This window comes from Excalfactoria chinensis, chromosome 25 (genome assembly GCF_039878825.1).
Source record: "Excalfactoria chinensis isolate bCotChi1 chromosome 25, bCotChi1.hap2, whole genome shotgun sequence".
NCBI lineage: Eukaryota > Metazoa > Chordata > Aves > Galliformes > Phasianidae > Excalfactoria > Excalfactoria chinensis.
Window position 1 is genome coordinate 2,979,703 of NC_092849.1, and position 23,598 is coordinate 3,003,300.

Consider the following 23,598-nt stretch of genomic DNA (forward strand, 5'->3'; position numbering starts at 1 on the left):
AAATAAAAAATAAAGAAAAAAAAAAGCCAAAAAAACAACCAAAAATCAAAATCAAAACGACGACGACGACAGAAATAAAAACAAACAACTTCATTTCAAGTAACCACAGCCCCGAGCCGGCCAAGGAATCTTCAAGTCTTGTCCCTGCAGGGGAGAGGGGAGACCCCCCCCAACACCCCCCACCCCCCCCCATCGCCTCCGCTCCATCCTCCGAACCCCATCCAACACCAAATCAACCCCCCCCCAGACCCCCCCCAAAAGACCCTCCTCAGATCCAACCCCGAGCTCTGAACCCTGCGGAAATGGCGCTTATTTTGCTTTCCTTTTTTCTTGGGTTTTTCGTTTCCTTTTGTTTGGTTTTTTTTTTCTTGTTTGCTCCTTTTCCTTTTTTCCTTCTTATTCTTTGCGGTGCAAAAATCAACCCCCCCCCTTCCACCTTCCCCCCCCCAAACCCCACAGGCAAAACGCTCCCGGAATAAAACAAGGCTGAAAACTACTTCAGTTTGTAATCCCTGAAGGATGAGGAAAAATGAGGAAAAAACCCGGGCGGAAAAGGGAGGATCGATGAAAGGTAAAAAATATATAGAGTCAAAATAGAAACAAACAGCGCTGCCAAAGGATCCCTGATTTCGGAAAGATTCGCCCCCCCTGGTTTCGCTGCCTTCGTTGCCGCGGCGCTGTGGGGTTTGGGGTTGAGGTATTTTGCCTTGGTTTGGGGCCTTGGGAGGGGGCTGCTGCCCCCCTCAGCTCACGGGAACCCAAAGGGAAAAAGTAGCACCAATGAAACCCCCAAAAGAAAAATCAACCCAACAGCGGAGAGTGGGGAGGTGGAAAGGAAATGAAGAGATGGGAGAAGCGTGAAGCCCAGCTATCCCCTGCTACAGCTCACCGCAGCCAAAACCCCACCAGGGAGGGAATGGAGCTCCGGGGCCAGGAGGTACCAGCACCGTGTTTGGGTGCACTGGATCCAAGCACCGTGGAGGGTGAGCACCAGGTCCTTGTGCAGTGCCTGAGCACCGAGGCTGCCCCAGGACCGAGCTCCATGGTGGGAGAGCACCGTGCCCCGGCACCACGTCCACCCACAGCCCACGTCTGAGCACCACGTTCAAGCACAGTGTTGGTGAACGGTGGGCGAGCACCACGCCTGAGCAACTGTTCCTGAGCACCACGTCCACGCACCGTGCCCAAGCACCGTGTCCATGAACCCTGTTCGAGCACCGTGACTGCGGGACAACGTCTGAGCACCGCGCTTGGTGCCGCAGCACCGTCTGAGCCAGCACCGTGCCCGCATGCCGCACACACGCACCAGCTCTGAGCACCACAGCTGAGCACCACGTTCCCCTCCCTGGCTGAGCACCGCATCCAAGCACCACGTTCACACACTGAGCGCCGCATCCATAGCACCGCTGAGCGCCGCGGCCGAGCACCGTGACCAAACAGTGCGCTCACAACCCCTGGGCTGAGCACCGAGTCTACGCACCGCGGCTGAGCACCGACAGACCACAACCAGCACCGTGTTCACACACCTGGCTGAGCACCACTGCCAAGCACCAAGGCCACGCACGGTGGCCAAGCACCACAAGCAAGCACCGGGTCCCCAGCGCACGGCCGAGCACCGTGCCCGAGCACCGTGGCCACACGCTGGGGCTGAGGACCACATCTGAGCACCGTGTCTGCCCACCCCCTGGTTCCTGGAGGGGAACGAAGCCGCCACAAAGCAAAGGTGCCCGCAATGCATCAGCGTGGCACCGGTTTCTGTTTGCATAAGAACAAGATGCTCCCGGCACGCTTTGAGCTGTCGCTCCGGAAAAGTAAACTTCCTTCTCAACGACATCATTTCATTGCTTTTTCTTTTTCTTTTTTTTTTTTTTTTAATGTTTTTTGTTTTTTTTTTTTTTGTTTTTTTTTTTTTTTCTTGGTTCTCTAGTTTCTTATATACATTAGTAGCACCTCGGCAAGATGGAATCAGGCAGAAGCATGATAACAGTTTGTTAAAACACCATAGCACCATTTTGATTAGAAGATTTCATTGAATAAAAATATGCCTTAAAGAGCCCACAAAGCATATATTCCAGTACTAAAAGGAAAAGTTAGCAATTGAGGCACCTCAGGGATTCTGCTTTCCATCTCCTTCCTGAGCCTCATCCCAAGAGTGCCAAGAGGGGGAGCAGCCCCTGGCCAGCACCGAGCTGCGCACCGTGGCCAGGAACCCCGCGTTGAGCACGGAGATCTCCCCCCATCTCCCAAGGTGGGTGTTGTTTTAGCACCAGCGTGACTGCGACCTGCTGCAAAGTGTCCCCATCCCCAAACCATCCCCCCCCCCCAGGCCCCGATGCGATTAAAAACGCCGCCCCCAGCACACCCCGCCGCCCACCCCGCACCGGGACGACCCCGCAGTGCTTCCACCCCATGGCTTCTGCGCGGGTGAGACAAGAGCAGGTGCTGGTACAGAGAAAAGAAAAAAGGTTTCGCTTAAAACAGACTCTCAGCAGCAAGGGGTTAAAGAGCTGTGCATAGTTTTTTTCTAGTTTTTCATATAAGAAGTCTGAAAGCATGCTAATTTTCAATGACTGAGATTTGAGGTAGGTTATACGTAATGTAGTGTAAAAACGTGAGACTGCAGCAGTTCTCGCCCTGACCCACACGCCACTGCCCACCCCCTCCCCCAAGCCCCCGGACCAGTTTGAGACTCCCTTCAAGGCAGGGGGGGACGCCGCACTGGAGCAAACCCCCAAACCAGACACCTCCAAGGAAGCAGGACTTTTAGACAGGTTGCACGGACCAAAACATTCTCCAAACGCTCCCCTTTCTCCCCAAATGCCGCAAATTTCTTGCTAACATCATCTACGCGAAGCTTTCAAGGCACCCCTGCGACAACCTACAGCACGGAAGTCAGACAAGATCTGGGCAAAGCAAACCAAGGCCGGCACCCGAATCCGACCTCTTTCAATCTTAGCCCTCCAAACAGCACTGCTGCTGCACCACAGCTGAGCTCCATGGCCAAGTGTTACAAGCCAAGGCCTACAGCCAAGCTCCATGGCCAAGACCTATGGCCAAGACCATGGTCAAGCCCCATGGCCATGACCATAACCAAGACCTATGGCCAAGACCATGACCAAGACTCACAGCAAAAACCATGACCAAGCCCCACGACCAAGCTCCATGATCAAGACCTATGCCCAAGCTCCATGGTCAAGACTTACGGCCAAGATCTACAGCCAAAACCCATGGCTAAATGCTATGGCCAAGACCCATGATCAAGTGCTATGGCTGAACTCTATGATCAAAACCATGGCCAAGACCTACAACCAAGACCAACAGCTGAACCCCATGGCCAATACCCATAGCCAACCTGTTGCATGCAGGCCCAAGACACCCGCAGGCCAACCAAAGGTCTGACTTGCCATGAACTCTACAATCCTGATATGCTATTGGGTACTTATAAGAAAAGCAATAAAAGCTCACTGAATTTCCTTGTCAAATATACGCGACTTTACAGATTACACTTTAAAAAAAAACAAAAAACAAAACAAAACAAAAAAAAAATTATGAAGGACGGACAAAGCGTGTTAAATATTCTGCCAGTATTTACAGTTCTCCCACCATAGCTGTGTCTAAAACATACCGCTTTCAAGTCGTCGGGAGGGGAGAGAGGGGAATTTTTTTGTCTTTTTGTTGGTTTTTTTTTTTTTTTTTGCTTTTTTTTTTTTTTAAAGTTTCTTTTTTGTTGTTGTTGTTTTTAAATCTAAGTGAAAGTGCTTGTAAAAAAAAAAAAAAAGAAAGAAAAAAAAAATTCTTTCCTTATGTACAGGTTTTTAAAATCAGACTGATTACACAAAGGTTCAGGCTGTTTTACCAAGATCCTGCTGAGCTGTGCCAGTGAGTGGGGTTGCAGTAAACTCACGCGGTGATTTCGGCACGGTGACGGCGCCGGCTCTTGCTCACGTGTTCCCAAAAAGGCACCTGGAAGTGCAAAGCGACGACGCGGCCTCATCCTGCACCCAGCGCCCCATACGGCTCAAGGGTGGCAGCCTCAGCTGAGGTTGTTGGGAAAGCACCACGCGGTGTAAGATGGTTGGTGGGTGGGTTGGTTGGTTGCAAGGTGGGTTCGTTGATTGGTTGGTTGGTTGGATGGTTGGTGGGTTGGTTGCAGGTTGGGCTGGTCGGTGAGTAAGTTGGCTGGTTGGTTGGTTGGTTGGGTGGTTTCAGGGTGGGTTGGTTGGTTGGTGGGTTCGTAGATTGGTTGGTTGGTTGGATGGTTGGTGGGTAGGTTGGTTGGTTGGTTGGTTGGATGATTGGATGGTTACAGGGTGGGTGGGTTGGTTGGTTGGTGGGTTCATTGATTGGTTGGTTGGTTCATTGGTTGGATGGATGGTTGGTTGGCTGGTGGGTTCGTTGGTTGGTTGTTTGGATGGATGGTGGGTAGGTTGGTCAGTTGGTTGGTGGGTGGATTGGGTGTTGTCTTCTTTTCTGCAAGAAGAACAGCAACCTGTAGGAAGGTGAGATGATGGCACCTGGGGAGAGAAAAACGCGGAGCACACCGCCGCGCCAACTCACCCATCGGACTGAGAGTGTGGGGAGACAAGTCCTGGGTTTGCTCCTCCCAGAGCCGCTCGTACGGCCAAAGTCCCCCCAAGAGACTGAAAGCACCAGACTTCAGCAACAGTGATGTACAGAGAGCAACGCTAGCTATTCACAGTTTTGTGTTGTTTATCGTGGGTTTGTGTTTTTTCTTTTTCCTATTTATGTGTTTGATTCCTGTCGGGTTTCTCGGAGACGCAGCCGAGCTGCTCCTCATCTCCTCAGGGCAACGGAGCCCCAGATGAGCGCAGAGCCACGGAGCTCCGAGAGCAGCACCCTCCACACAATGCCCTGAGGTCTCCACCCACGGGGTTGGACTCCTCCAGTTGTAAAACAGCCATTGTGGGTCCTTGGGAACCAACAATTAAAAAACATTGGATGTTCGGTGCGTCCTGCTGACGTTATAGCACACATTTCCAGGTGGATCTGTGGGGCCGACCCCCATCCACGGCCCTGGGGAGCTCCACCTCTGCCTTTATACGCTGGTTTGGTGTTTGGGTTGTTTCTCTCTTTTTTTTTTTCTATTTTTTTTTTCTTAATTTATCCATGTATTTCTTTTATTTCCTTGATGTTCGCTTCATATTTTGAAGGTCGGCTTCGTCGTTCTTGTCAGATTAAAAAATAATAATAATAATAATCCAATAAATACGCGGTTTTAAGTGGGATTAAAAACCTCTCCTTTGCGAAAGGACGCTATAAACTTCTCTCTCCATTCTTGCAGTGCACAAGGATAGATTAAAAAAACACAGAGATATAAATATTAGGTTACTGAAAAATGTCCAAGAGCATTGTTCCTTTCCTATTTTCCTACACTTTGCCAAGTGCAGCTCGCACCCGCATCGGTTCTGTTGTTTCCAAGCATAACGTTGGGTTTATTTTGCTTTTTTCCTCTCTTTTTTCTGCTTTTTGTGTGTGTTTTTTGTTTGTTTTGTTTGTTTTCTTCTCCCCCATGCCCGAGGAGAAAGCACCACGAAGCAGCACCGGGACTCCAGTGCTGCTGACTTTGAGGTAAGAAGGGCTGCGGCGGCCGCCTCCGCCTTCAGACCCAGCGGCTGTAGGGCCCCGTCACCTTGGTGTACGCATAGGAGGACACAGTGATGGCGGAGTTGGTGGGGATGGCCACCGCCTGCCGCGTGGGGACCGCGTTCCTCCTCTCCTTGGTGGCCGCCTCGGCTGCCAACGCGCCGCCCCATTTGCGCTTCTTGGCGAAGGCCTTGGCGTCCTGCTGCAGCCCCAGGCGCGCCGCCTCCTCCTGCCGCGCACGGGCACGCTCCGCCAGCTGCTTCATCTTGGCCTCCCACAGCGCCAGGCCGTGGTTGGGCTGGTTCAAGTTCTTGTGTTGGTAGAAGACCAGGGAGATGCGGGTGGGATGGCAGCGGTTGGGTTTCTTCAGCGGGGTGGTGGCGTGCAGCTCGCGGCGGGCGCACTCGATGAGGATGGAGCCGTGCGCAGGCGCCACGGCCACGCCGCCGATGTTCTCGTCCAAGAAGTTGTGCTCGCTGTCCGACCACTCCTCTTCCTCCTCCTCCTCTTCTTCCTCCTCCTCTTCTTCCTTCACCGCCTTCACCGCCGCCTCCTCGACTCCCTCCTCCAGCCCAAAGGGATCCCACGGCTTCTCCCGGCGGACCCCCGCTGCTCCTTTCTCACGCACCGCCGCCGCCTCCCACGGCTTTTCAGCCAGCCCCGCCACAGTTGCCGGCGTCCTCTGCCCCTCGGCCTTGTTGGATCCCCACGGCTCTTCGGAGAAGACGGGCAGCTCCGGCAGAGCCGAGCCAAAGCCCAGCGGTCCCAGCTCCCAGCCCTTGTCCCGCAGGGTCGGGGTACCCGCACCGCCCAGCACCGTCTCCCCCAGCTTGCAGGGGCTCCACGGCTTCGGCAGCAAGCTGGAACCACACGATGATGACGCTTCTCCTGCCACGACGTTGGGCCACTGCTTCTCCGGCAGTGGCAGGTGCACGGCAGCATCGAAGGCGCTCAGCTTCTCCCGTCCTCCAGCACCCGGCACCAGGCTGCTCCACGAGCTCTCGGCCGCACTAGTCCGCTCGGGGGAAGACGAACCTCGGGACGATGCTTTGTAGGGACTCCACTGCTGCTCCGGTACGGGGACAGCGGGCAGAGCCAGACCAGTGCCGGGCACGGCTGCTGCAGGGTTGTTTGGGGGCTCGATGCTGGGCGGGGGGTCCGGGGGCTCCTGCTTGATGGCCCTGCTGCCAAAACAGTTCTGTGCAAACGACGATGCCTCCTCTGAGCCCGTGCTAGTCCTGTGCACCCCGGCCGCAGCCGCCTTCTGCTGGCTGGCATAGCGGCTGGCCCGCTCGTAGGTGCGCTGGTGATGGTTTTTGCTCCGGACGCTGTGTGGGATGGGCTCGGGGAAATCCGTATTCCTGTAGGTATGGTTGAGGTTCTCCTGCAGCACCTGAATGTTGGGCTTTTTCTCGTAGCTGTTGCTCACCCAGCTCTCACCCCTCTCAGGCACCCCATAATTCAGAAACTGCGAGGGGAACACGTGGTTGTTGGAAAAACCGTAATACCCAAAGGAGGGCAGCGTGAACTTGGAATGAAATCCGTTCACGGAAGGCAGATTGGGCTGTGCATAGTAGGAATGGTAAGAGTAAACACTGTTCATGCTGTAAGGGTCGGAGGGCCGGCAGCTGCCCAGCACCGAGTAGCTCTCCACCACCGCATTGCCGTTGTACTTGAAGGCGTTGTAATGGCTCTGAGGCTCCACTTTGATGGAAGGTTTCAGCGGCTGCGGGGTGAGCCCACTTTTCAACGCCATACCTGTGGGCATAGCACACACAGCCACCGTGACCAGCTGGCCGAGGAGACACAGCAGGGAGTGAGGATCCTGTGCCCAAAAAACCCAGCCAGCCTTAAAAAGCCAACAGCGGGACTGCTGGCATACAGAGCCTGGCTGTGACTGGCATCACCCCCGTGTGCTGATGTGCTGGCAGCAATTTGCACCCACGCACTGAGCTGCAGCAAAAGCACGGGCACCACAAAAACCGCAGTGCAAAGTGAGACCCCATGGCACAAGCTGGTAATGCCAACTTGCACACAGCACTGCTGGTGCACCCTGTGGGCCAAGAAAGCCCCCAACCACTACACCTCCCAGAGCCACAAAGGAACATCCTCATCCCCTCACTGCTTTCTGGACAGCTTGGGGCTGTGCGACCTCAGCTCTGTCCCCATTACCTGCATTTTGTTGGAGTGTAGGAAGTTCGAGAGCTTCCTGCTTGATCTTCTCTGGTGTCATCAGCTTCTCCTTCTGCAGTTTCTTCTTCTCCGCTGCGGCTTTCTTTGCCTCCAGCTGCCTCTGCCGACAGGACTTGGCGGGCTCGGGCAGCTTACGCACCTCACGGGGGAAGGATGTGAGCACCTGGATGGCCCCGCTGCCAACCTTTGCATTTTGGTTCTCCTCGCTGCCAAACTCATCCGTGCTGGACATCTTGTAGAGGGGGAGGACGTGCAGCTGCTCATCTTCGGGGATCTTCCCCACCACCCGATTGTCTTCTTTTGTCAGCGTGCAGACCTGGAAGAGTGCGGGAGGCTGTGAGGGGACGGGGCTGCCAAGCTCTAGAGATGCTGACAAATGCAGCCCAAGGAGGACAAGGGGGACAGCCCTGATTCAACAGCAATCCACACCCCGGTCTTGCACTGGTGTGCATCTCCCAGCCCACTCTGCTCCCCTGCTGCTGTTTGGAAACTTCCCCTGGGGTCTGGGTCAGACAACAGCAAATGCGTAGTTCCCATGAGTGCTTTGCTTTCATCTGGTGGGGACCAGATGCTTCAGCACCTTGCGGACACAAACACTTTCATTTGAGGGACTGAAGCACTGAAAAGCAAATTGCTCCATGAGTGCAAGCACCAAATATCAGCCACCAAACTGGGGTGACAGTGGTTCAGTCAACTCTGCTCCAAAAAGCTCCCTAAAGGGACCAGCTGGACAACACATAGCTCAAAAAGCACCAGCAGCCAAAGGGAAGCCATCCTGAACAACCCGCCAGTGCCTGCTTACCACTGTGCAGCCATTGTAGAGGTTATGCTGATCTTTGTGAGCATGAGCACAGAAATCCATGCACGCTGTCACCCCTGAAAACGGCCTCCCCTCCTTCAAGCCCAGCCGGCAGTCTATTGCGATATCCTCGTTGGTAACCTAGCAGAACAAGGAGAAGGCTTTGGTTACCTGAAATCTGCATGCTGCCACCCCATTCCCATTCTGCTGGCTGCCAAGCTGTGGAGCCCAGGAGGAGATGTTGGGTGGTTGGGTACCTGATTCTGGTAGGCCTGAGGTGCCAACCTCTTGTAAAGCGGAGCAACCTCAGTGGCCAAGTCCTGAAAGCTTTTCCGGAGCAGTTCTTCCTGCAATAGGGAAAAAAAAGGTGTTTGTACACAAGAGGACATCACCCGAGGGTTCTGGCAGCAGGGATGCAATCAGGGATGCAGCCCATATACATCACACTGCGTCCAACCTTCCCCACCATGTCTGCCATCACACAAAGCACACAGCCATTCTTGTATTATTTCCTACTCTACAATCTCCCTGGGGTTTTTAGCGAGGCCCCATTTGTCACAGCCAGCATCAGTGAGAGCCTTGCTGGGTCAGGTTGTCATTTTTACCCCCCAATTCACCAAAACTACTAAGTGGGACCCTATTTTCACACCTTCTCCTCACAAAACTTGGAGCCAGGGCTAAAAAGGACCCCCCAACCCCCCCTTCCCAGTACTATTGTGTCACTCACCTCCTTGGGATTGTCCCCCACCAGCCTGAACTTCCGTGGAGTTTTGCTTCGGGCATATTTGCAGCCATTGAAATACATGCTCCAAGAGCAGCCGAAGGAGAAGGAAGCACCACAGGTGTTGGGGTCTTTGCCTTGGCACGCACAAGTCCGGCTGCGGGAGGGACAGCAAGGAAGAGCATCAGCCACCTCTGCATGGATAGCATCCCCCTCCCTATGGGTTGGAGGGCTGACAGCCGGCCCCACTGAGTGAGAAACATGGGATGATGCTGCGACCCCTTCTGCCCCACATCCCTGAGCTGGTGTGGTGACCCATTCGCACTTACTCGTCATTCAAGCCGCAGCGGCGGCTGGTGGGGTTGCCGTACTTGGTGAGGGTGTCAGTGAGCTCCTGGTACAGCGTGTCACCCAGCGTGCGGGGGATGCCCTCCCAGGCCAGGATCAGGATGATGATGACAGCGTTCTGGCAGTGGTGGCCAGCTCGGTGACGCACCAGGCACAGCAGCTTCTCCTCTTGGTTGTGTCTCCGGATCACCTGTCAAACAGCCGGGCCCAGTTGGCACACAAGCCCCCACCAGTGGGTGCCTCTGCACCATCACACAGGAACATGGAGGAGAGCTGCAGGCATAACCCTGGGTATGTCCTTCCCCATGGGCTTTGGGGACCCCAAGGCCCACAGAGCTCAGAGCACTGTGGGTGTGGGGTTGATGGTTGGATCAGAGCGGTCTCTCCCAGCCTTATTCATTTTATGATTCTACAATTCTATGAGGGTGAGAAGCCCTGCAGAGGATCCCAGGAGTGGCCACCTCTTTCGCTTTGCCCTTTGCTGCTATACCTTGAGCATCCTCTCCCGGTCCTCACGACCACCAATGGTGGGGACCCTCCCTGTCCCCAAGCAGAGAGGGAACAGACACCAGCATGGCACTGAGGATGGCAGCGGTGGGGCAGAAGCACTGAGCCCGGGGCTGTTTCACTCCCTCTGACCCATGTTTGATTAAATGGCACCGATGGAGTCCCAGGGACTTCTGGGGCCCTTTCTGCAGGCACACACTCACCCACTTGGCGATGGGGCAGCCCCGGGAGCTCTTCCCCTCCTTCCCAGTGTAGATGACCTTCTCGATGCGGATGGCTTTGCCCTTCTCTCCATACCTGGGGGCAGACCCACATCAGTCATAAGTGTCCAGCTGAGGCTTCACCCCACACACACCCCCCACTGAAGCCCCCAAGCCCCTCCAACAAGCCCATGGCCCATTGTCAGGGCCTTGTGAGGGGTTGGGGTCCCTTACCGCTCCTCCATCAGCTCCCGGATGGATGCCACGGTGGGTCCCGAGCCCAGGTGGGTGTAGTACGGCCCCTCGTCCTTCTCCACGATTTGCTCTGCAGGGAAAGGTGTGTGTGTGGGGGGAGGGAACGGAGATGTTGGGGTGTCCTCTGGGAACCACGTCCCCCAGATGCCGAATTCCCTCAAACGAAGCACTTTTGCAGGAAAGATCAGGCATTTCCTCACTGACAGAGCACGAGCCTCACTCCTGAATGCAGCATTTTGGCACTGAGTGTTTTAGGGCCGAGAGAGTCTTGCCCTGGGTGTCCCCATTTGCCGCAGGGAGTTGGACTGGGTGGCCTTTAAGGGTCCCTTCCAACTCAGACCATTCTATGATTGGTCTGATTCTACGCTTGGTGGTGGCACTCAATCAAGTGCTCACTCATCCTTGGCCATGAAAGCAAGAGGGAATAAAGCCCAAACCCACCCTACAGCCAATGAAGACAAATCCCACCAAAGCAGCCTCAGTGCCCCCCAGGTGACATCCCCAGCCCCCACCGAAGGACCCCCAGGCCCCCGTGTCCCCCCTTACCCACGCAGTCGCAGGTGGGGAACTCGGCCTGCGCACGCTTGGCGGGGGTGTCCAGCAGGCTCTTGGTTGGCGTGTCCAGGTATTTGAGAGGAGACTCCAGGAATCCACTGAGGGTGGGGGTCAGCGGCACCTCATCCTTGGTGGGCGTCCCCTCCGCCTCGTCGGCGTTCTGGCTCTCCTCAGAGTAAAAGCACGTGGTGGACAGCACGGTGATAGCACCAGAGGATTCGATTTTGATCTGCTTGGGGGAGCGCACGGAGAAGAGATGCTCTGCAGGAGGTCCCTTCCCCGGTGACAGCACGGAGCCCCCGGGGGCGGCGTTGCTGGGGGCCACAGTGGCGGTGCTGGCGGTGATGGGGGGCACCTGTGGGGCCGGCGGCTGCCCCTCCTGCAGCGCGGGGGTCCCGGCGGGCGGCAGGCTGAAGGTGTCCCCAAACTCGGCCTCGAACTGCCGGATGAGCTCCTCCAGCTTGTCGTCCACCACGGCGGGCGGCGCTCCCTCCGGGCCCGGTGTTGGCGGGTGGCTGTGGGTGTCCCCCCCGGGGGTCCCCCTTTCCTGAGAGTCGGGAGCAGTGGGTGGCTGCGGGGTGGGCGGTGGGGGCTCGGGCTGCGATGCTGAGGCGGGGGGCTCGGTGGGGGTCCGCAGCCCCTCCAGGCTGATCTGCCAGAAGGGCAGGAAGAGCGGCTGTGAATCCTTCTGCTTGGGCTTCTTGATCTGCACCTGCTTGCGGGCTGGCTTGTCCGGCTGCATCCTTTTCTTCTTTTCCTTGGCCTGCTTCTCGAAAGGTTTGGGGGTGCTGGGGGTCCACCAGCCGGGTGGGCGCTCCGGGGGGGTCGTGGAGAGGCTCTGCTCAAGGAAAAGGCTGCGCTTGTGATGCAGGTGCTGCTGCAGGACCAGCTGCGTCTTCCTGTGCAGGTCGGGCTCCTGCAGCACACGGGGGCTGCTTGCTGCCTCCTTGCCCGGTGTCCGATCCGGGGGCTTCGGGGCTGCTGCAGGGGGGGCTCTGCCGGCCTCGGGCCGCTTGAAGGCGGCAGCAATGTATTCGGTGCTGCCCAGGAGCTGCTCCAGCTCCGCCATAGGGTCGGTGGTCCCGGATGGAGGCACTGTGCTGACGGGTGGCTCCAGGGGGGCAGGGGGCACCGGGGGAGGCGGCGGCGGCGGCGGTGGTGGCGGCGGGGGGGGCGGCCCATCAGCACCGGGTTGAGGGAGCGCGGCCGAGAGCTGCGTCAGCGCCTCGATGGCGATGGCCGTCTGCAGGCTGATGTTCTTCTCCTTGGCGATGTTCAGTGCACTTTGGGAAAAGGGGAGGCCGTCCGACGGGCACGGCTCGGCGGCCTCCAGCACCGCGGGGGGAGCAATAGCACCTTTGTCGGGGGGCGGCGGGGCGTGGGGCAGCGGACCCTCTCCCAGGGCCGCCTGGATCTTCTGCTCCAGCCACTCCAGGTAGTCGGGGCACTCGGGGCCGTCGCAGTTGCAGTTGGGGGGCTTCATGCCGTGCTTGGCCAGGGCGAGGGCGGCCTTGAGGGCGTGCAGGTCCTCCCCTCTTGGCACGCCGTCCCGCGGCGCCAGCCCTCCCCGGCTCATCTCGGTGTCAAACTTCTTGTAGAGCAGCGAGGGGGAACCCGGGGCGGGCAGCCGGTAGGAGGACACGGCTTCGGCCACCGCCGAGAAGGCCACCAGGTTGCGGGCGTCCTCCAGGCGTGCGGGGCCGGTGGGGGGGCCGGGCAGCCATCCGCCGGGCTCCATCAGCGCGCTGCCCCCCGCCTGCGGCCGGCCCCCAGCGGCCAGGCCCAGCCGGCCGCCCTCGCTCAGCGTCCTCTCGCCTCCATAATCGATCAGCCCTTCTTCCATTGGGCCTCTTCTGGGGCCATCAACCAAGTCGCCCCCCGGACCTGTCTGAGAGTGGGGAGAGAGGAGAAGTGTTAGCATCCCATGCAGCATCCCACGCAACATCCCATGTCCCGCATCCCACCCCACAGCCCACCACTCCCCATCCATCCCAGCACAGCTGCAGGTGCCTTTGCACCCTTCCCATCCCAAAGGCCCACACGGAGCTGTGCTCTCTGGGACCGCAGCTTGCAATGGGGCACTGAGCAAGGAGTGGGGCAACAAGGAGAGAAGGGGGTCCGGAGCCCATCACCCCGGAGGGTGCATGACACAGGGGCAGGGGGGGCATCTCTATGCCCATTGGAAGGGGGTCTCAGTGCCACAAGGGATAGGATGGTGTAGTTTATCACTAACAGGAGAGCCCTGTGCGGGGCCGGGGGATGCCTTCACCCCTTAAGGGGGCCGCAGACGGGCAGGAAGAGACGGAGCAACAGGCACCTGAACCAGGCAGAGCAAAACCCCGGTGGAAGCAGAAAGGAGCATCTCGAGTCCTCCCTGCCCCAAACATCCCCCTGGGGGGGGCGAACCCCATTGGCGGCCCCGTCTGCCCTTCCCACGGCCCCTCCGCAGCCGGGAGCCCCGCACAGCGGGATCCCCTCCCCCACTCGTCCCCCCCCCCCCCTTCCCCCACGCAGGAACTCCCGCACGCGCGGCCCGGTTGGAGGTTCCCCACGAGGTCCGTCCATGTTCATCCGAAGGGGGGGGGGGGAACCCACGGGGAAAACACGCGGGGCTGCACGCGGCCTCCCGCCCCGCGCCTTTTGTTCCCGGCACCGCCGTGGGGAGGTGGGGGGGGGGGGGGAAGGGGGCTGAAAAAGGGGGGGGGGGTGCGGGATTCCATCCCGAAGCCAACAGCGATTCCCGCTCCCCCCCCCCAACCCCCCTTTTTTTCTGTTTGCGATGCTTTGAGCGGAAGGAAAACAAACAAAAAAAGGCCTCGACACGCACCGACCCCGCCGGGAAACCCCCGGCCCCGCACCGCGCTCCTCCGCAGCCACCGGGACCGACCGCACTTACGGCCGCGGCGCCGCACTTACGCTGCGGGGGGGGGGCGGAGGCGCGGAGGGACGGAGGCGCCCGCGGAGGGACGGAGGCGCCCGCACTGCTCCGCACCGCGCCCGGCCGCGGCTCCCCGCCCCCCGCGGCAGCTGCAGGAGCCATCAGCCCCGGCGCCGCGCGCACGTACGGGCGGGGAAGGGGGGGGGTGGGGAGGGGGTTGGGGGGGGGAGAAACGTGCGATCGGTCCCGCAGCCCCCGAACGGCCGGGAGGATCCCGAGAGCCGGCACGTGTCACGGGTAGGGACCGCAGCCTCAGCGCCCCACGGCAAGGTGCGTCCGTGCATCTCTTGCACCGCGCAGCGCTCTGCATCCCATAACCCATAGAGCACAGAACCCTGTGCATCCCATAACCCACACAGCACAGAACCCATAGAGCACAGAACCCATACAGCACAGAACCCTGTGCATCCCATAACCCACACAGCACAGAACCCATACAGCATATAACCCATACAGCACAGAACCCTGTGCATCCCATAACCCATACAGCACAGAACCCATACAGCATATAACCCATACAGCACAGAACCCTGTGCATCCCATAACCCATACAGCACAGAACCCATACAGCATATAACCCACACAGCACAGAACCCATACAGCCCATAACCCATACAGCCCAGAACGCATACAGCCCAGAACCCATACAGCCCAGAACGCATACAGCCCAGAACCCATACAGCCCAGAACCCATACAGCCCAGAACCCATACAGCCCAGAACCCATACAGCACAGAACCCATACAGCACAGAACCCTGTGCATCCCATAACCCATCCAGCACACAACCCATAGAGCACAGAACCCACACAGCACAGAACCCTGTGCATCCCATAACCCTGTGCATCCCATAACCCTGCGCATCCCATAACCCATACAGCACAGAACCCATACAGCACAGAACCCATACAGCCCACAACCATGTGCATCCTATAACCAATATAGCCCTTAACCCATACAGCACATAACCCTGTTCATCCCATAACCCTGTGCATCCCATAGCCCTAACAGCCCATAACCCATATATCCCATAACCTATACAGCCGATAACCCTGTTCATCCCATAACCCATATATCCCATATCCCACACAGCCCATAACCCATACAGCACATAACCCCGTACATCCCACAACCCACACATCCCACAGCTCAACCAACTCATATGCAGCAGACCCCTTTACAACCTACACCAACAGCAGCATCCTATGGGGACCGGTGTCCCCAGCTGAGGTGCCACAGCCACCATAGGGCCCTTTATCCTTTTTTCCCCTCTCCCTCCCTATTTTTTATCATGCTGTATTTCCCCCGACCCCATAAGAAACACGGAGCGATGGGTGGAATATCAGACAGCACTGTGCTGTGCAAAGGGTTGTTCCTCATCCCCCACGAGGCCCATCCAGCCCCGCAAACTGGGAGCAGAAGCAGCGATCCCTTATCTGGTTGTCTGGGATATTTGTAAACCCACTCCTACACACACACACACACACACCTCAATTGATTTCACAGGCTCGGAGCAGCCGAGCGCATCATCGTGTCCAACCACAAACCATCCCAATTGGAAGGGCAGGATTTGGGGGCTGGAGGTGCCCAGATGCATCGACGCACGGCACGGGGTCGGGGAATGGATGCAGGGCTGGCACAGCCGTGGCACGGCGGGGTGCTCGGGAGGTCAGCAGTGCTGCCAGCGCCAGCGGCTGGGGCCGGCCAAGAGGCAGGCGGCTGTTTGGCTGCCGGCCCCGTGCCGCGCTCGTGGTTTTCTTCCCCTGGCAGCAGCTCCGGGATCCTCCGGGCTCCGGGACACCGTTGTGTCCCCATGGGATGGGGAAGCCCGATATGGGTGAGCATCCCTTTGAGCACAGCACAAAGGAGGCCGGCAGCACGCCCTGGGGTTGGATGAGCCGCTCAGCGGGCACAGAAAGCCGCCCAATGTCAGCATGGTGCCGGCGGTTGGGGATGCTGGAGAGGAGCCCGGCGGCACGGATACCCCGAGCGGATGTGATGGCCCTGGGAAAAGCCAACTGAAGAGCCATGGAGCTCCTCCCGGCGCTCCCAGACGCTCGCTTGTTTTCCAAGCTGTTTCCGTGGCCCCGGCTGACCCCAGCACTGGGTTTGAGCCGCTCGCTCCTGTCCTCATTTAGCCCGGCGGACGGGCAGAGCCGTGGCAGGGCTGTGTTGCACAGAACCCATCCCCGCTTCCATGGGCCTCTCAGGGAAGCCCGGAGCCGTAATCCTGCTCTGGATGCCATTGGGATAAGCGTTTCATCCTCCTTTCCATCTCGCAGGCAACAAGCTGTTTTAATGACACGCACCAGGAGCGTGCAATAAGGACGGGGGGATTTTCCTCCACCAGGAAATGTCTCCAACCCCATCCGTTCTTGTGGGGCTCCAGGAAAAGCATTTGCCCAGCCCAGCCAAGCTACAAGCAACGGGAAAGCTGATCAAAGCGAGGGGAAAAGATGGGAGCAGGATTGCCCAGCAGCAATCCTCGATGCATGGAGCAAAAAGGGGAGGTGAGAGCTTGGATGCAGCTCCTCCAAAATCACCCCCACCAGGAGCGGCTGCGCTCCGGCATCTGTTGCTAATCCACCCTGGATGCCTTTCAAAGCTGGGCTGGAACATTCATCCCCACGCACGCAAGCGGCCCCTGAGGTCCCCACTCAGGCCAGGCAGAAGGAGGAACCTGCGGGGCACAGCACTGTGAGATGCTCAGCACCAGCAGAGCCGGATCAGGAGCTGCTCAGCAGATGCAGGGCTGGCTTTCCCAGCGCGGCACTGAGCCGGGAACCAGCATTTGGCAAGAGGAAGGGGGAACGGCTTGCCAGGCTGCGTCAGGCTGCTCCGGCCGGCAGCGAGGGAGGGGAGAAGAGCTCTTTAAAGGGAAAAGAGAGGAAAAAATAAAGGGAAAAAAAAACAACCAAAAACCCAACGTGGCGCTATTTTTGTTTCTTGGAGAGGCTTCAGTCCAGCACAGCTGACTCCTCTCGTGCTCAGCTCAGCTACCAGATTGGCGCTGTGGCCGGCCCGGCAATGCCAAAACAACGGGGCTTCAGCAGGAAGGGATGGAAAGGAGAGGAGGGGATAAAAGGGAGGCTAAGGGGGAAAGGAGAAGAGAGGAAGGGGGAAAGAAAGGAAAAGAAAGAATGTAAGGTGAAGGAATGAAGGGACGTGGACTCACCTGGGAAGGAAGAGGAAAGCGTGTAGGCTGTGGCAGAAACGCCTGAGGCTGTGCTGAGCCTCTCCCTGTACCGGCAGCACTTTGCCACCCACCCGAGCTGCCCACGTGGGGCCGGGCCACGTTCCGCAGCCCCTCACACCCTGACAGCACTGCCTGCATTGGGACGGGGCGCAGTGCCCCCCTGCACGCCTCACACCAACCCCAGTGGGAACTCCCCCCTCGCCCGGTTCCCATGCCTTGCAAGCAGGGTGCAGAAATCCAACCAGCCTTCGGGAATCGGTGGCCATGGCGCAAAGCCGCCCCACACCCGTCCCACCGGGGCTGTGCACGTTGCTGGGACCGGGGTCCCGTGTTGTATGGTGGGTGCACGGCTCTCCAAAGCCCACCTGACGGCCCGCCGTACCTGGGGGATGCGCAGCCCCGGCCCTGCTCCTCGCTTGGTGAAACCCGTCAGCAGCCCGAGCTTTTGGCAGAGGAGGAGGAGGGACGTGTGTGCGGCAAGCAGGAACACGTCGGCAGCGCGATGGCTGGCGGGCAGGAGCCAAGAAATGAGTGGGAGCCCGGCCCTGCCCAGTCTGGGTGCAGGGACAGCACTGGCTCCCCCAGCCGGTTTCACTGCCACGACCCGTCCCGGCAGGGAAAAGCACCCGGGGAGAAAGCGAGACGCAGGGCGGGCTTGGCATGGCCCAACACAGCGTGCCCACGACCCCCCTGACTCACCCCAAAACAACCACCACCCCATGTGCCCCACCAGGGCCGGGAGGGTCCCGGAACACCAGAGCGGACGTGATGGGAACCAAGTCACGTCCAGGAAGAGCCTCTCGGGGGACACATCCTGCTCTGCAAGCCGGAGCAGACATGGGATGGCCGCTTCCCCTTCTCCAGGCTGAGATCCTCTTTCTTGCAAGCACAGAAGCGGGCGGCGCATTTTCCTGTTTGGCCCCAAGCCCTGTGTGCACGCACAGCTGAAAGCCCGGCGGTGCAAGCCAGCTGCCACCCCCAAAAGGGACATGGCCACAGCCGCGTCCCCTCGCACGGTGCCCTCCCCACATTTCCCTGTACTCACCCCGGCGCGGCGGCCGGCAGCCGGCACACAGACAGATCCCCATGGAGGGGAAGGCATGAAGACCCCCACCATGAGGTTAGCACAGCAGCAAGGCTGGGGTTGAGTAAGGTAAGCTCCTTCTCCACCCTATGTATGGGCTCAGACACATGCTCAGTCAGAGCCACCGCATCTCTCCTACACACAGTGCTGAAGAACCACCTGAAAAGCAAGCAGGAGCCTTTCTACACGGGGATGTGCTTGCATCACATCCTTTCAATGCGCTCCCCATCAGCACCGGCACAGGCACAATGGCTGATGCAGCACGCCGCACAAAACCTCCCTTTTTTCTCCCCCAGAAAATGACAGCCCCCCTCCCACCTCGGCTGCCTCCTGGGGTCCGCAGTGCCGCTGAGTCAGCGCCGGCGCTGCTGAGTCACCGCAGCCACATCAGCCGCGATGAGCTCAGCGCGGGGGCTCCAGCACCTCCGTGCACGCAGCCAAAGGCCGACGCTCCATCCCGTGTCGGGGGGCACACACAGCTCCGAGCTCAGCCCAATGGATGCCATCAGTTCCACGGCCCTCTCCGATATCTCCAGGCATAGCACTGCATTCGAGCAGCCTCTGGATGGAGGCTGTGCTGCCATCCTCTCCCAAAACGCCCCATGGCGGGCGATGCCACAAACAGCCGTGGCATCATCACAGCCGTGGCATCATCACAGCCGTGGCATCATCACAGCCGTCACCGCTGCGTCTTCTTCATCGCGCTCAACCTTTTCCATGACCGAAAGAGGGAGGGGAAAAAAAAGACCCAATCTCTACTATTTTTTTTTCCCCTCTGATGGGGTCATCAGCACCAAGGGGGGAAGCGCAGACGCCGCCTCCGGCTTCCCTGGCCTGCGCTCCCCGGCACTGGTGACGGGGCTGATGACTCACGGGAAGGGAGGGGGGAAGCGACGTGTGCACGGGGCCGTAATGTTTGTAAACCTAAAAAAAGCCATGTGCAGGCAGGCAGCGTGCTCTGGCCAGGAGCACCGGCTGCCAATGGCTCAGAGAGGCTGCGGCCGCCAGCGAGGAGCCCTGGGACAGCAGGGACGGGCAGCAGCTGCCTCCAAATGAGCATCACCAGGGAAGGGTCAGAACCCATTCGTCTGCTACAACACCTGTAAGCGGGGAGAACCACCCGGGTTTAAATGCAGAGCCTTTAAATGCAGAGCCTTTAAATGCAGAGCCTTTAAATGCAGAGCCTTTAAATGCAGAGCCTTTAAATGCAACGGCTCCAACTGTAACAGCTCCAATTGCAACGCCAAGCTGGGGCTTCCAGGGGTCATTAAAACCCCTTGCTCTTGTGTTTCTCAGCCTCCTGCTGCACCCGACTGCCTTATGGCACGGCACTCACGCAGACCCACGGCTCCCTGTGCCCTCATCCACCTGGGGAGCAAAGAGCCACACCACCAGCAGCCAGCACTGCAGCCAGAGAGCTGGAGCCGAGCCCTCCAGACATTACACAGCATCCCCCGGCCTCCACGCTGACGACTGCAGCAATTAGAACTTGCTCCAATCAATTTTTTACAGCGTTTGGAGAGCTCGGAGTGGGTTGGTCCACCCCCATCCCCCCCCTCCCCGCTCATTTGGCTGCATTGGAAATTGCAGCATTGGGAGCTCCAGGTCCCCAACTCCACCACTCGACAACAAAACCTCGCTGAATCAAAAAAAGATGCAGCCAAGAGATGTGCAGAAACCATCTTTTCTTTTCTTTTCTTTTTCCCCTCCCCTTTAAGAACTGCCATTTTAGCTGAAGCAAACAAACATTCCGCATCATTAGCCACAACAGGATCCCCTGCTACACCCAGCACACGCCTGCCCATGGTCCCAACACCACGCATCCCTCACCCTGTGGGCAAAGGGAATGGGAGAGAGCAGCCCCCTGGCGCTGGCAGCAGCGCTGTGGGTGGATGTTGAGTGAGGACAGCTTGCAGCTGTTCCACCTCCAGCCCCTTCCCGTTTCATTTCATCTCCCTTTGGATCCCGGCCCAGGGGGAAAAAAAGAAAGCTCTTTTATCCTCAAGGAAAAAAAAAGAAGAAGAAGAAATAGGGTCTGGCACCCTCTTGCACTGAGCTCAAAGGAGAGATAAAAGAGGCGATGGAGCCTCAAGGGTGGCACTGATGGGGCTCAGATCGGGGAGCTCCCACTCGTGCCCTACGCTGCAATGGGGACAGTAGAACAACCGCGGTGAAGGCGGTGCTGGTGCTGTGCCATTAGAAGCACGCACGTGGAATGAGGGTGTAGGACCAGGGACTGCAGCGGGCACAGGATGGGGACCCCAATATACAGGCAAAAAGCTGAAGACCCCAAGCCATAGAGACAAGGACAAGGGACCCCTGCACATGAGGCAGGAGAGCAAGGATCCTGGTAGCACAGGACCAAGGACAAGGGAGTCCAGCATGCACAGGAAGGGGACAAGGGACGCTGAAACCATAGGGATACAGACCAGAGAACCTGACACTGCAGAAACAAGGAGGAAGGACCTTTGCACACACGGGCAGGTGTGGGATTGTAATGCCCCAAGGATGGGGACGCCAGCACGCAGAAACGGGGGACGAAGGACATTCATGCAGTGGGAATAGGGACCAGAGAACAGACAGATGTGGGGAGACAACCCAGAATCGTGGGGCTGTGGGGACAGGGAGGAGGACCTCAGTGCCAGACAGAGAACAGGAGAGCCCAACACACGTGGGCAGGGGGTCGGGGGCTGTGAGACTGTGAGGATGGGGACCCCAGCACATGCAGGCAGAGGGCTGGGACAGGTTGTCCCCAATGAGCCAAGACCCCGTTGGGAAAGGCTCTTTAGTGCACAGCCAACAGCACAACCACGTCGTTGCCATGTCACCCCACACCTGGGGACAGACACACAGCACCAGGAGCGGGGTGGGGGCACCGTGTTACCTCCCGAGTCCCCCCTCCCTCCGTCACCTGCGCTCACGGGTACAAGGCTGGAGACCGGGGGGGGTCATTCCGGGGCCACCGCGAGGACCGTCTCCACGGCCTCCCCCCCCCCTGCACCCCCCGCACCCCCCGGTATCCCCGCACCCGGCGGAGCCGCGCTGTAGCCCCGGCACACGGAGGGTCCCCACCGCGCTCGGGGTCGGGCCCGGTGCCGTTACCGGGGTGGGCCGAGAGATGAGCCGGGGGGGCCCCGCGCCCCCCGCCCGCACCCCGCAGTGACGCAGAGCGGGGACGGTCCCCGTGCGGGGTGACAGCCCGTGACGTCACCGCGGCCCCCGGCCCCGCTGCCATGGCGCTCGGTGCAGCGGGGCACGGGCTGGGGGGGGGAGGGGGAGTAGGAGAGAAGGGGGGAGGGGAGAAGTGGGGGGGAACCGCGGAGAAAGGGGAGGGGGGGGGAGGTGGGAATCACTGTAAAATAGATTAAAAGCAGCAAACCGGTATTTTTCAGTACGGATGGGGGAGGGGGGAGCACCGGGGCGGGTTGGGCGCGCGGGGAACCCGAAGGGGGAGGGGGCAGCCGAAGGGGGGTCCCCCCCCCCGCCGCCCCGCTTTGTCCCCGGCCTCCGCCGCGCCGCCCCCGCCCCGGCCCCGCCGGGCCCCGCCGCTCCCTACCTCGCCCCGCCGCTGCCCCCGCCGCTACGAGGCGGCCATCTTGTGCGGCGCTGCGCCCGCCCCGGCACGGGGGGGCTCCGCCTCCACCCGCCGTGCGGCCCCGAGCGGGGCTGGACCGGGGACGGCGGCCCCCACCGAACCGTCCCGGAGCTGCGGGGCACGGCGGGGGAGGGGGCGAGAGGTGGGGTGTCACGGGGGGGCGGGGGGCGAGCTGGGACGGCGTGCGGGCCGAGCGCAGGGACCGGGCACGGGTTCAAGCGGGCCGAGCACGGGACGGGACAACGGAGCAGCTGCGGGGCCGACGGCACGACCGGCCTCAGGCTTGACTGGAGGCACGGCTGCAGTCACAGCCACGGGACCAGACACCGGCCCCGCTGCAGCCCGGCCACAGGCCCAGCTGTAGGCGCTGCTGCAGGCCCGGCCACAGGCCCACATACAGCCTGCAGTCCTGGCCGCAGGACCGGCCACAGGAGCAGCTGTAGGTCCAAGTGCAAGCCCAGCCACAAGCACGGCCAGAAACGTGGCCACAGAACCAGCCACAGGACTCGTATAGTCCGAAATGGGGATCACTAGTCGTGGGCCCGGCCACAGGACCGGCTCCAGGCCTGGCTGCAGGCCCAACCGCAGGCTTGGCTACAGGCCTGGCTGCTGTGAGCTGACCTGGCCTAGAGGTTCTGCCGGCACAAAGTGGGTCACGACAAAGCAGGAACAAAGCTCCGGTGTTGGGAGTGGGTGGTGGATGAAGGTACCAGCACAGAACCAGAGTGCCTGAACCACGCTAAGCTGTGGTGAGCCATGGTCTGTGTGAGATGTGATGCTTGGGGACGTGGTCGGTGGGCATGGGGGGGGTGGGCTGGGGTTGAACGTGAGGGTTTTAGAGCTCTTTTGAAGCCTTTATGATGCCGTGAAATCAGGGAAGCCTTCCCACCCCAAAGATGGACAGTTTCAGTGCAGAACAGCAGCTCAGGGTTCTGTACACCAGCACTAGTTTGCAAACTTAAGCCTCCAGCATCTCCCTTCTCTGTTTGCAGGAATAGCCGTGGCTTGAAGAAACCCAGCAGGAGGAGGAACCAGGAGCAGTGCTGGAGTGATGGAGGTGCGAGGGCTGAGCACGGGAGGTTCACAGCCGGCGGCGCTCAGGGAGGAACAGGCAGAACCGGTCACGGTGCAGCCAACCCTTGGGAGAGGCAAGGGGACGTGGGAACAGCAGCACAGGGAATGCCGAGCCCAGGGCGTGCAGGGACAGGCTGGCAGCTCATCCCCCCCATGACGTGTGGGCTGTGGGGAAGCCCCTCTGCAACCACCATCGTCCCCAGCAGCATCTTCTTGAGCCACTTGTAATGTTGCAGCGATGCAAAAGGGTGGCCTCAAAGTCCGGGCTTAAGGATGTATTGAATGGCTTTTTGTCAAGGGCAAAGTGGGAGGCAAAGGGGCTGATTTATAATGCAGGGGCTGAAAGCCCCGATGTGCCCCAAATCAGCTGCTCTCTGGGCTGGCCACAGCTGTCACCTGTAAGGCCAAATCCTGCCCTCCTGGGGCAGATCATCCACCTGCAGTAGCAGCGAGGCCCCAAAAGGTGAAGCAATGACACTCGGTATAGGGCAGAATCCCAAAGAGCTGAGCAGGGAGCTCTGCCCCATCCAC

At 59.3% G+C, this 23,598-nt stretch overlaps 1 protein-coding gene across 1 annotated transcript; it reads right to left on the bottom strand.

Moving 5' to 3' along the window:
- Positions 1 to 53: 53 nt before the first annotated feature.
- On the bottom strand, positions 54 to 22,018 carry TET3 (tet methylcytosine dioxygenase 3). The gene is made up of 10 exons (XM_072357027.1): positions 21,955 to 22,018; positions 11,174 to 13,070; positions 10,607 to 10,697; positions 10,376 to 10,469; positions 9,647 to 9,855; positions 9,324 to 9,474; positions 8,854 to 8,943; positions 8,600 to 8,737; positions 7,777 to 8,113; positions 54 to 7,362 (listed from the first exon to the last, which is right to left on the bottom strand). The coding sequence occupies exons 2-10, from the start codon at positions 13,023 to 13,025 to the stop codon at positions 5,621 to 5,623; spliced, it is 4,704 nt and encodes a 1,567-aa protein (XP_072213128.1). The 5' UTR covers positions 13,026 to 13,070; positions 21,955 to 22,018; the 3' UTR covers positions 54 to 5,620.
- Positions 22,019 to 23,598: the final 1,580 nt, after the last annotated feature.